The sequence below is a fragment of the Pinus tabuliformis genome, chromosome 6, assembly GCF_031772625.1.
Source record: "Pinus tabuliformis cultivar Carrire ecotype Pingquan chromosome 6, CPIR1, whole genome shotgun sequence".
In the NCBI taxonomy this organism is placed as follows: Eukaryota; Viridiplantae; Streptophyta; class Pinopsida; order Pinales; family Pinaceae; genus Pinus; species Pinus tabuliformis.
In genome coordinates this window covers 915,359,301-915,372,525 of record NC_142292.1, presented here as the reverse complement: position 1 = coordinate 915,372,525, position 13,225 = coordinate 915,359,301, and the positions used below count along the sequence as shown (strand labels likewise).

Below are 13,225 nucleotides of genomic sequence, written 5' to 3'. Positions count from 1 at the left end.
ATTTTGAAAAAAATTAGTAAGAATTTTTATTTACAGCCATCAAATTATTTAAGGCATAACATTAATAATATTTTTTTACTTTTGTTTATTAAAAAATAATAAGTCAAATTAACACAACTTATTTATACTTCCATTTTTTTTAATATAATAATAAATATTTTATAGACTCTTAAACCATTATAACTTTTTGGATTAATTTTATAAATATGGAGAAAAATAAGTTAAAAAATTAATTTGCTTAATTTTTAAATAAAATTTATTTTGTTAAATTATATAGTTGTTTATCTGAACTAAATATTAATAAAAAATATCACATTATTTTTTATAATTTTATAATATAAGTAATTTAAAATACTTATAATATTTTATAAACTCTTAAACCATTATAACTTTTTGGATTAATTTTACAAATATCGAGAAAAATAAATTAATGATTTAATTTGTTTTATTTTTAAATAAAATTTATTTTGTTAAATTATATAATTGTTTACATGAACTAAATATTTTAAAAAATATCACACTATTTGTTTTAATTTTATAATATAAGTAATTTAAAATACTTATTTAAGGCATAATATTAATGATAATTTTTTATTTTTGTTTATTAAAAAATAATAAGTAAAATTAGCACTTGTCTTGACGATGAACCACACTAGTTGGTTCGAAACGCGTCGACAAAAGATTGGTTATGTGATTTTGCCGAAGATTATCTTAACAATGTTATGGATCACAGAAGTCTAAATTCCTTAACATATTTATACTTTCATTTTATTTTTTAATATAATAATAAATATTTTATAAACTCTTAAACCATTATAACTTTTTGGATTAATTTTATAAATATGGAGAAAAATAAATTAATGTTTTAATTTGTTTTATTTTTAAATAAAATTTATTTTGTCAAATTATATAATGGTTTGCCTGAACTAAATATTTTAAAAAATATCACACTAATGTTTATAATTTTATAATATAAGTAATTTAAAATACTTATAAATGTATCTAATCCTATTAAAATATATAGAAGTAAAATCTTAAAACTCTAGCGAGCTTTAGGCCTACATTTCAATGTACTTGATTTCTGTAGCGTTTATTGCTCATAAGTTTTAAATTAGGTTTTTATGAGAAAAAGTAGATGGTGGAAGTTAATTTCATGAGAAGAGGTTAAGATGGAAGTTAATTATGAGAGATTAAAAACCTATATTAAAAAACATATTAGCACTAAATTAAATTAATTTAACTTAATTATAAAATATATAAATAAATAATATTTGACATTCACGTTACAATATAATATCAGGGTAGTAGGTATTTGTCTAACAATTTCTTGTTTTGGTTTTTTAGTTTAGGTTTTTTTGATTTTTTAGTTTATGTTTTTTTAGATTATATTAATTATAGAATGAAATTGTGATTTTTTTGTTATTTAGAATATTTTTTTATTGCATAAATAAATTTATTTTTAGAAAAAAACTTAAATAATTTAAATTAAGTAAATTATATAATTCAAATTTATAATATTAATAAATTTCTAAAAAATTTAAAAATATACCAAAAAAATATAAATATTATAAATAAAAATAAACTATATAAATAAAAAAGCAGAGGACGGTCAAGTTTATCCATGGTCATACAATGTTCATAGCATTACGTGAACATGAAAGCACTATGCAAAGAAATAAGCATAGGGGAAGTATTCTCACTCATATATAAATATTCTACTGATAATCCGAAGGATTCATTTTCCTCATATTTTTACTACCCCACATTGGTCGATCACTGAAATTAAATTTATCAAACAATGTGTCATTACCTATGAACACATGATAATCTCTACACCCATCTAATATCAAACAATGTGTCATTACCTATGACCACATCATAATCTCTACAACCATCTAATCTTACGGCCATATCACCTTTATTAAGTCAGTGAGCACGGTAACATGGCTAAAAGAGGAAAATTTGAAATGTATGTGATCCCAAACTTCCCTCTCCGCAAATGACATTTTGATAAATAAAATAATGAATATCAACATTAATTTTTTTTCCGAAGGTGGCAAAACCTATCAAACTCAGGTGTCAAACCAACAGTGAGGACAACCATCTCTGGCTGCTATCCGCGAATGTCCATTTGACTCATCACCGTTATCAAGGAAAACCACGCCACCTGTAATAACCCGCTGGTGGTCCGTAAGGGAGCAGGCTTTCACTCCTGCCAGATGCCTCTGGGTCTTGGGCCGTTAACCTGTTTCCTTACGTCCGAGGAAGACGAGCTCTTAGCCAAGCAGAAGCAGTTTTACGGCATACTCCAGACCGTAATATCAACATTAATTAATTACAGAATAGAGATTAATTGATTATTTATTATATATCAATTAATTAAATAATTAAAATATTATTTTTTAATCAAAATATTTAAAGTAATATTTATTTTTTGGCGACGCATTTTGAACCAACCAGTGTGGTTGATCATGAGAACAAGTTGAAGAATCAAATCTAGCTTTGCATGTTAAATAGTGAGAGCAAACCTCCAACGGCTATAATTCTAGATCAAGTAACGGTTAAAAAGACTAACGGCTAAAATAGACTGGGAAACGGTTAGATGGACATGACCAGGGGCATAACCATACTTAGTAAAGAACTAAATATTAAAATATTAATTAATCAAATGGATATATTACCCAGAGGTTTTACCCATTATAAAAATTATATTATATATATATATATATATATATATATATATATATATATATATGTCAAAATTATAGTGAGCTCGGGAGGCTTCTCTCCAAGCTTTTTGAGCATAGGAATAAAATCTTAAATCAAAATAAATAATTTGTTTATTTAGGTCCGATAGATCATTGTTTGGTACGTTAACCACCACCATCATCATCATAATAAATTAATTAAATTAATATTTAACTAAAAAGTTCATAATTATTTAATGAATATATATAAAAATGAGTATATATATTTATTTATTTTCATTAAATAGTGAAAACCTTCTTTAATTAACTATTTATTTATATAGTGATATATTTATTTGAAATTTTTATTATTTTTAAGCTCTATGTAATTTCATGTATCCCTATATAAATAGTTTCGAATATATATTTTTATATATTCATTTATATATATATTCATTAAATAATTATGACTTTTTTAGTTAACTATTAATTTAATTAATTAATTATATATATATATATAATATAATATAATATAGTATAATATAATTTTTATAATGGGTAAGATGTCTGAGTAATATATCCATTTGATTAATTACTATTTTAATATTTAGTTCTTTACTAAGTATGGTTATGCCCCTTGTCATGTCTATCTAACCGTTTCCTAATCTATTTTAGCCGTTAGTCTTTTTAACCGTTACCTAATCTAGAATTATAGCCATTGGAGGTTCCGCTCTCACTATTTAACATGCAAAGCTAGATCTGATTCTTCAACTTGTCGTGATGATGAACCACACTGGTTGGTTCGAAAAGCGTCAAAAAAAGAAATATCATGTGATTTACACCAAAAAAATCTCTCAAACCTGATATGGATCACACAAGCCTCAATTCAATAATATTTATTTTTTATAAAAATATTAGTAAATTTGATAATTTTTCACAAAATTTGCAAATGAATTAAATTGAAATAACTAATTATAATAATATTTAATTATATCAGTTTATTAAAAAATAAAAAGTTGATAATAATAATTCCAAAATATATATTTTTAGAAATTTTTATTGTGAAAAAAAATTCTTTTATATTAATAATAATATTTTTATTTTAATGTGAAAAAAATATATAATTAGAATGTACCCATTATACTAAAAATATATCCAAATATAAGAAAGTTAATTAACTAATTGAACCACAAAAAAATTGATATAATTTTTATTCACACCATGATATTATTTATATACGAAATGTAAATTCTGCCCCCCAAAAAAAATAATAATAGAATAATACAACCCTTAACTCCCATATTTAAGCAACATGGGGAAGCGAAGAGACATCTGGACCAAGACACAGTCTTCTAGTTCATTTCAGTTAGTCACTACTTGTCGGGGATAGTTGGCATAAGTGCTTGCTGAGGAGTCCTCTTGGTGATGTTGTTCCATGGAGATTTGTATGTCCTCTGACTTTTCGTGCAATGATTGGTATTTTATGAGAATTTTTATGGATTGCGTTAGATTAGAAACCATCTTGTTAATTGTAGTGTTAAAATTTCTTCCTATATTTTGTACACTTGATTTTGCAAAGAATTTTTTTTGAGGACTTGAACCTTTACCCATTTTCCTAGATTGGTTGTTGTTTCTAATTAGAAATCATTCATTGACTCAAATAATTAAAATAAAAAGGATATAATGATTAAAGTTTTAATTAAGGTAAGTTAAATTGAAAAGAAATGAAGAGATCATAACTATATTTGATTGGTCAAAAATATGTATTTTTTTTGTTATATATATATTTTTTTACCAAAAAAGATATATATTTTTGACCAATCAAATAAAATTTTTTTGACGAATCAAGTTATTTTGATTTTTTATTTCTTTTCAATTTAACTTATCTTCCTTTCTTTTCAATTTAACTTATTAGTCCCTGCCATCTGGCATTCGGCAGGGACTATAGTAATCGAACAGGGTGGAGTTAGCATTAGTTCTTGTTAGCTGCGCGGTGTTATTCGCCGTTTATCATAAGGTTTCCAAATTCCCTCTGCGACGATGTGCCGAGATAACCTAAGTTCCATTTCCACCTGACGCTTCGCCATCTTATTTGGCCTCTTCCCAAGGCGGAAGAGGCTTGATCATAGCTTAAATTGCCTTTATGCCCAGTGCATTCTCCCTAACCGTCAACGGTGTGGTTTTAATGTTAACATTAATTCCATTAATTTGTATTATCTGTAGGGGTATGCTAAGGTTTCGTAAGGTTTGGTGTTAAGCTGCAGGTGTCCGTGGATGCGGGCAAGTGTCATGAACCTGCTCTGCCTCTGTACCAGCTCGTTATGCTCTGCACCGACTCAATACGCTCAGCAGAGTCCAGTAGTAAGGTAGGCGGGAGGGGGGCTCTCAAACAAGCAGGGTTTAACTACTCCACAACTAATCAGGAGGGCAGTTCAGGGAGGATGAAGGCAAGAGCTCGATATTCGGCCTCAGCACTGGAACAAGAAAGAGTCGGCTGTTTGCTGAGAGCACCAAGAGATAAGATTGGGGCCAAGGAATATGCAGCCACCAGAAGTGGAGCGGCGATCATCAGGGCACAATGTTCCGACCCAGGCTTTGTGGAGCAGGCGCCGGTTGCGGGGCTTCGAACCTGCGACATGTTGTATCGAATCCATGACAAACTGTAAGTTCTCCTTATCTAGATAGCAGATTCTAGAAATATCTTCTTGATTACAGATTTTAAAAATATCTGATACATGATAATAATTATCTTTATCTCGATTACAAATTTCAGAAATTTCTAACCCATTGACAACCGTGCCAAAGAGCAAAAGGGTCTCTCTGGAGGAGTTCCCAGAGAGCTTCTTCTAGCTGTAGGAGGACAGGAAATTCTCCTGCGACAACAATTGACCCTACTTTGCTACCGAAAGGGGCTAAATGGCAACAAAGGAGATAAAAGGGAGATAAATGGCTCACCGAATTGCACACACGCAACAAAAACAGACTGTGTTTCCTTCGATGGTTGCTTCTTCAACTAGCAGCTCTCGTCTCCAACGCCGAGACAAGATCCCTCCACTTTGGAAGTATCTATACACATGCAGTCTCCTCCGGTTTCTGCATGCCTTCGAAAATTCTTTCATGATCCAATCGTCATGGAAGCAGTTACTCTTTCCTACATTGTTTCATTTCTGAGCCAGCGAACCAGTCACCTATAGCTGCTATTGTTACATTTCTGAGCATTCTTGCAGTTAAGCCAAGTATTACCCAGCTCAATAATATAGTATGGCTCTCTTCCTGTTTAATGATTTGCAGGTTGCCGTGGAGAAAATATGTATCGCTTAATAATTTGCAGGGTGCAGTGGAGAATGCACCACCGCTAGTCGTAGCACGGTACCAGAAGCCCTGACACAGAGGCATGGAACAACTCCTTGTTCTGAAACCGAACCCTAATGATTTGCCAAGAGGGAAATAGGCTGTCCAGAATTGCCAAAGCCGGGTCGCCTCAAAATGTCAAACTTTCCGGCAAAAGAAGGGGTTGCCGGAACCATTTGTGCGCCACCGGCAGTCGCTGAACTGGGCATAGCCATTGCTCGTTTTCTTTTTCACTTTTTTTCTTCAAAGCTTGTGGTACAAGCTGTTCGAACAGCGAACAGAGTGAAGCACAGTACCAGAAGCTGTGACACAGAGGCAGAATTTACGAATATAACACAAATCTCACTAACATCAACTTCAGTCACTGTTCTGCTAGTTGCTGGCTTTTGAACCAGAGACCAGACTGACACAGTGTTTGCTAAAAGTGCTTACAGCCGTCACAGAACTTACGAAGACAACGCAAATGTCACTTGCTCGGCGCATACTGAGCCTCCATGGGCATGGCTGGTGCAGCAGACGACACCTTCGTTGCGGGTACTGAGGCTTCAAGGCCACACGTCTTCTTTCTCATTTTCGAAGTTCAGGAAGTGGGAGGCCGTTCCCTGGAGTACAAGCTGAGCCTCAAGAGCAAGCAAGACAACATCTGTCAAAATGCATGTAAGCGAAGTTGTTATTATAAATAATTGAAACTTAATTTTATATTATATATTAAATTGGTTATAAAATTTTGTTTTCCCCTTTTTCATATATTTTCATTGTTGGAGCGTTATAATGCTACTCCTTGCGTCCTTTCTCATAACAGGTTTACGCGCGATTTCTTCCCTTCTAAAAGGCCTCTTCCTCCTTTACTAAATCGGGTGTGGTTTCATCAATTTTCTGCACAAAATCCCTGAGGTTCTCTTAATTTTTTCGAGGGTTGGCTTCTCGGGTGTGGTTTCATCAATTTTGTCCACAAAATCCCTGAGGTTCTCTTAATTTTTTCGAGGGTTGGCTTTTTATAGTGTTATATACTGTTAATATCAGGGAAGGGCCTTTAGATGCGAAGGCACCAGCTGCAGAAACAACAGAGGATTCAAGTTGTTGTTTCGAATCTGTGGAATTGCGAAAGATGGGGATGGATGCGGGCGATTCCCCCTCCAGAATCACAGTTGGAGTATGCGTAATGGAAAAGAAGGTGAACTGCGGCATGATTTAAATTCCTGGTTTGGACGTAACTTTGCGGTGCTTTGAAAATGCCCTTGCATTGCCTTTAAAGCTGTTTTACAAATTCACCTGTAGATTTTCTTTCTCAGTCCATTTGACTTTAATTTTAAATTTTACTGGAAAGAATTTTAAAATTTCAGTTCGGTACGAGAACCGATTTTTTTACTCTGAAGAATCTTTAAATTCTCAAGTCAGATTGAGAATCGAAAATATTCGTATTCGTGTCTTTTCTGGCAAAATTCTTTTAATTTTACTGGAAAGAATCTTTAAATTTTCATGTCCATTTGAGAATCGAAAATATTCGTGTTCACAAGGAGCAACGAAGAGCTTTAGGGCTAGACACAGTTGCAGTGACAAGGAACAGAAAGAAGTTTGGGTCTCTCTGATTTGGATCACAGTTACAGTGACTAGTAAAGAAATATTCGTGTTCACGTTTTTCCTGGTGTGAATCTTTAAATTTTAAGCCAGTATTTATGTTCGTTTCTTTTACCTGGCGTAATTTTCTGAGAGAGACTCTGATCTTAATGTCGGTGCATTGTGCAATTCAGTTAAAGATTTCATAGGAATGATCGAAACGCCAAATTCGAGCCTACTATTTGCATGCAGTAATGCCATGGTCCAGGTTTATTTTAACCGGCTCTCCGAGGCCCTCTTATAATAACAGAAAATACTTAGTGTGACCTTTTCATAGCCAAGGTCAAATAGATATTATAGTTGATGGAGATTTAAAAAGGGGAATCTATACTTTCGTAGTGGGATTTCTTGATTTTGATGAATTTAAATAATTACAAGAATCTCATGCTTCAATTTTTTGCAGCAATTCAGTCAATCCAATCCCGCTCTTATGCATTTGACAATTTATATCCATTGCTTCGACCAGAAAACATAAGTCAATATCAACCCGGTGCATTTTGGTTGAATGTACAGGTATATATTTCTAATGCCCACATCTAATGTTCCATTTCGCAGTTGTGGACTTTTAGTGATTCTTTTTCTACAAAGTACCAAGATTCTTTTGTGGGTGTAGTTTTGAATGATTTCTCTTATGCTCTGTTTTGTTTCTTTTCATCATCTTTGATACTTAAATTTTTCTTGATATGTGGCAGTACTCCATGTTTTATGAAAAACATAACTTAAGCATGTCATCATCTGTGATATCTCTATCAAAATCAATGACTTTGAACTACATTTCTTCCACCGAGGTTGGGTTTTTGCAAGCCATTGCACCACAATTTAGAAAAACCAAGACAAAGCTAATACTGATGCTTCTGGGCAAAGAAGATGTGGACCCATCAACGAATGCAACATATGGTTCCCTCGTAAAAAATTTAACATTTGTGAAGACATTTGCTGCTGGAATCATGGTTCCAAAGGACTACATTTGGCCTGTCAGTACAAACTTATATTTACAAGCACCTACAAGTATTGTACAAGATGCACACTCTGCAGGGCTGGAAATATTTGCTGCTAATTTTGCCAATGATGAATATGGCATGAGCTACAATTATAGCTATGATCCAATAAGGGAATATCTTCAGTTCGTGGACAACAAGAATTTCACAGTTGATGGCATCCTAACCGATTTCTCTGTAACAACGTCAGAGGCTATAGGTATGGCTTTCTTGCTACTTAACCTCCATCAATTTGTACAATCCCCTACCCATGTAGGGCTATAATTCTTCTTATGTCTTTCAAGGCCAGAATGTTTTTATAATAATAAGTATGTATCTCTTTCTGAATATATTTCTTTGTTGATCAAGATTCTTAAAACTATAAACTAACTGGATTTCTGTGGATTAATGACAATACAGCTTGCTATGAGGAAAACATAAGTCAATATCAACCCGGTGCATTTTGGTTGAATGTACAGGTATATATTTCTAATGCCCACATCTAATGTTCCATTTCGCAGTTGTGGACTTTTAGTGATTCTTTTTCTAGAAAGTACCAAGATTCTTTTGTGGGTGTAGTTTTGAATGATTTCTCTTATGCTCTGTTTTGTTTCTTTTCATCATCTTTGATACTTAAATTTTTCTTGATATGTGGCAGTACTCCATGTTTTATGAAAAACATAACTTAAGCATGTCATCATCTGTGATATCTCTATCAAAATCAATGACTTTGAACTACATTTCTTCCACCGAGGTTGGGTTTTTGCAAGCCATTGCACCACAATTTAGAAAAACCAAGACAAAGCTAATACTGATGCTTCTGGGCAAAGAAGATGTGGACCCATCAACGAATGCAACATATGGTTCCCTCGTTTTGTGAAGACATTTGCTGCTGGAATCATGGTTCCAAAGGACTACATTTGGCCTGTCGGTACAAACTTATATTTACAAGCACCTACAAGTATTGTACAAGATGCACACTCTGCAGGGCTGGAAATATTTGCTGCTAATTTTGCCAATGATGAATATGGCATGAGCTATAACTATGATCCAATAAGGGAATATCTTCAATTCGTGGACAACAAGAATTTCACAGTTGATGGCATCCTAACCGATTTCTCTGTAACAGCGTCAGAGGCTATAGGTATGGCTTTCTTGCTACTTAACCTCCATCAATTTGTACAATCCCCTACCCATGTAGGGCTATAATTCTTCTTATGTCTGTCAAGGCCAGAATGTTTTTATAATAATAAGTATGTATCTCTTTCTGAATATATTTCTTTGTTGATCAAGATTCTTAAAACTATAACCTAACTGGATTTCTGTGGATTAATGACAATACAGCTTGCTATGCTCAGAGCAATGTCAGTACATCCTCCAAAGCAGGTGCACAGTTCACTTCATATCCTGCTTGCCTTTTAGTCATTTTTTAACTGCGTCGTTTAGCTCTCTGATATAGTTGCTGCTGGAAATATTGAAATTCTGGAGTACTGTACATGGACTGCTAACATTAACTGTGCTTCAACTGGTGGTTCCAGGAAAACCATTAATAATTTCTCACAATGGAGCTAGCGGTGACTACCCAGGTTGTACGGATATTGCCTATCAGGCTGCAATAAGAGATGGAGCTGACTACATTGATTGCTCTGTTCAAATAACAAAAGATGGTGTTCCTATCTGTAGGGAATCACCAGACCTTATGATAGGAACAAATATCGTATCAAATTCAGTGTTTTATCCATCTCGCTTAACAACCGTACCAGGCATCAACAAAATGGTGCTAGATACCCCAAATAACCAGCCAGGCATCTTCACGTTTGATCTCACATGGAATGAAATTCAAAGCTTGACACGTAATGTATGCATTTTTATAATAATAGATTGTTGCTGATATCTAGACTCATATATTTGCATAAAATACGGAGTAGTGATCTGTTATCCAGTGATCATAGAATACGCTAGCATGCCACAGGAAGATTTACCGTTTTGGGATCCTTCGACATTGATTTACCCTGCCCTTCTCAGAAACAGCTTTAGGAGCTTGCCTTCGTCTTTGTGTGCCATTGCCATGTATAGCTTCGATCTCAGCACCTTTGTGTTCATTACAAAGGAAGGGTGGTCTATAGACTGAGTGTTTGATTGATCTCCTTATTATTTCTCAAACCTCTATTTGCATAAAGAAATGAAAGCATTTTGGGTTTAACTGTAAAGGTAGCAGCCCTGAAGATGGCCCGGCCGTTATTTTAGACTTCTAGGGTTTCTGATTGATTCTTCTATAACAGAAATAAACAGTTAGAATGTTTGATTATCGTTTCATTATTTCGCATAAATGATTGATGGTTCCTTCACGTTTCGACTGGAGAGAAAATTTTGGGTATAAGGGTCTCTGTGTCCACTTGTTAAAGGTCAAGGCATTAGCTATTATTTTGGGCTTGGAAAGTTTAGGTTTCTGAATGATACTTCCTTACTGAAATACACATTTGCAGTTGGCAGTCATTGCCAATTTGGCCGCCTTATAAGCTTATGAATGATGTCAGTACTCAGATATGTATGGCATCACAATTCTAGTGATATGTATTTTGACATGATAAGCTCAGTTACTCTCTATGACTGATCATGTCTTGACAATCAAATTCTCAATCTGTACAAATCAAGGAAATCTTGACATACGAATTTGTTCTAGCATATAAAGTTTGTCAGGAAGTCTCTCTGTTTTGATCTTCATTTCTCAAGGGACCTTGCTATTGGTTTCGGTGTATATCTCTTATAGACTGCACAATGTTTATCCATTCATCAGTGATCATGTTGACATACAGACATTGTTCCTCTACGACCTAGTAGGATTCTCTGTACATATGTGTTTCATTGTCTGTTGTACATATATAGATGCATCTCTGGCTCTACACAGTTTGTATGGCTCACGATGTATAAGATTTTCTTCCTCTGCATTATGTATAACATTAACACAGGTCGACTGACATGTTCCTCTACAACCATGTCAGTTACCATGAAAATAAATCCTAATGAAGACTGTAATCTTACAGAGACCAGCATAAATAAACTTGTCGAATTTAAGATCCGCAAGGCATTGTTGAGCATTCTCTTTTTTATCTAGTGACAAGACACCATGGTTGAGAATTCACTGTTTAGTTTCAAGTCTAGGACACATAGTTGGAAGACTCATATATTTGCATAAAATACAGAGTAGTGATCTGTTATCCATTGTTGAGCATTCTCTTTTTTATCTAGTGACAAGACACCATGGTTGAGAATTCACTGTTTAGTTTCAAGTCTAGGACACATAGTTGGAAGACTCATATAGAAGCAGCTTTAGGAGCTTGCCTTATTTACCGTTTTGGGATCCTTCGACATTGATTCGACATTGATTTGCCCTGCCCTTCTCAGAAGCAGCTTTAGGAGCTTGCCTTCGTCTTTGTGTGCCATTGCCATGTATAGCTTCGATCTCAGCACCTTTGTGTTCATTACAAAGGAAGGGTGGTCTATAGCTTATGCAATATATATGTGGTATTTGACGTATATCTCAGTAGCATGTGTCTTAGCCTTATAAGCTTATGAATGATCTCAGTACTCAGATATGTATGGCATCACAATTCTAGTGATATGTATTTTGACATGATAAGCTCAGTTACTCTCTATCAAGGAAATCTTGACATACGAATTTGTTCTAGCATATAAAGTTTGTAGTTTTTTATGGTATGACTCTCACCATAGAAAGTCTGTCAGGAAGTCTCTCTGTTTTGATCTTCGTTTCTCAAGGGACGTTGCTATTGCTTTCGGTGTATATCTCTTATAGACTGCACAATGTTTATCCATTCATCAGTGATCACGTTGACATACAGACATTGTTCCTCTGCGACCTAGTAGGATTCTCTGTACATATGTGTTTCGTTGTCTATTGTACATATATAGATGCATCTCTGGCTCTACACAGTTTGTATGGCTCACGATGTATAAGATTTTCTTCCTCTGCATTATGTATAAGCTCAGTTACTCTCTATGACTGATCATGTCTTATTTTTGCTGCTGCTGTTTCGCTTTCTATTTCTTAGGATACATATGTGCATTGTGGCTTCTCACCATTCCCTTGATCGCCTCAACCAGAATCACTTCTCTATCCACATCCGCAAGCATCGCAGCTTTTAGCATGTTCTATGCAATCTGACAGGACCATAGGCCAGTAGTGGCCATGTCTCCGGATCAACCAACGCATCTTCACAAACTCATGTGCCCGGGAGTCAGTAGACCTTAAATGTTAACTTGATGCAGGGACTCGCTGCCTCGCAGCTGCCCTTGTTTTAATTAGACTTTGAATCATTATATATATTATTTCATTATAGTTTCAATTAATTTTAAATTCTATTTCTTTCTTTTCACCATGATAATGTAGTTAAACACTCTTATTATCTTTGAACTCCCTCATGCTTCTTGTTTCTGAAAATAGATAAAGTGTTGAGATAAAGCGTTCACCTAAAATATTAAGCTTTTCAGACCATACACACAAAATTCCAGAAATCCTCAACACCAATATATTTAATATTTAATGCTACTCTGATTATCATGAGTAACACATGA

At 33.9% G+C, this 13,225-nt stretch overlaps 1 protein-coding gene across 4 annotated transcripts; it reads left to right on the top strand.

Moving 5' to 3' along the window:
• The first annotated feature begins 6,348 nt into the window (after positions 1-6,348).
• On the top strand, positions 6,349-10,842 carry LOC149261923 (glycerophosphodiester phosphodiesterase GDPDL4-like). 4 transcript variants are annotated; one of them, XM_089423052.1, is made up of 5 exons: positions 6,349-7,212; positions 8,059-8,168; positions 8,348-8,852; positions 9,977-10,018; positions 10,171-10,842. In XM_089423052.1, exons 1-5 carry the CDS (start codon positions 7,194-7,196, stop codon positions 10,521-10,523), a joined length of 1,029 nt encoding a protein of 342 aa, XP_089279178.1. In that variant the 5' UTR covers positions 6,349-7,193; the 3' UTR covers positions 10,524-10,842. The 4 variants fall into 4 exon arrangements, with proteins under 4 accessions (XP_089279178.1, XP_089279186.1, XP_089279174.1 ...); XM_089423060.1 differs by lacking the exon at positions 8,059-8,168; XM_089423048.1 differs by lacking the exon at positions 6,349-7,212 and having other exon boundaries at positions 7,219-8,168.
• The last annotated feature ends 2,383 nt before the right edge of the window (positions 10,843-13,225 follow it).

Bases quoted from the DNA above. Each gene is read 5' to 3' on its own strand.
- LOC149261923 (XM_089423048.1), top strand. From the start codon at position 8,013: ATGAATTTAAATAATTACAAGAATCTCATGCTTCAATTTTTTGCAGCA. The intron at 8,169-8,347 runs GTATATATTTCT...GATATGTGGCAG, and splicing joins CATTTTGGTTGAATGTACAG to TACTCCATGTTTTATGAAAA. The intron at 8,853-9,976 runs GTATGGCTTTCT...ATGACAATACAG, and splicing joins AACAACGTCAGAGGCTATAG to CTTGCTATGCTCAGAGCAAT.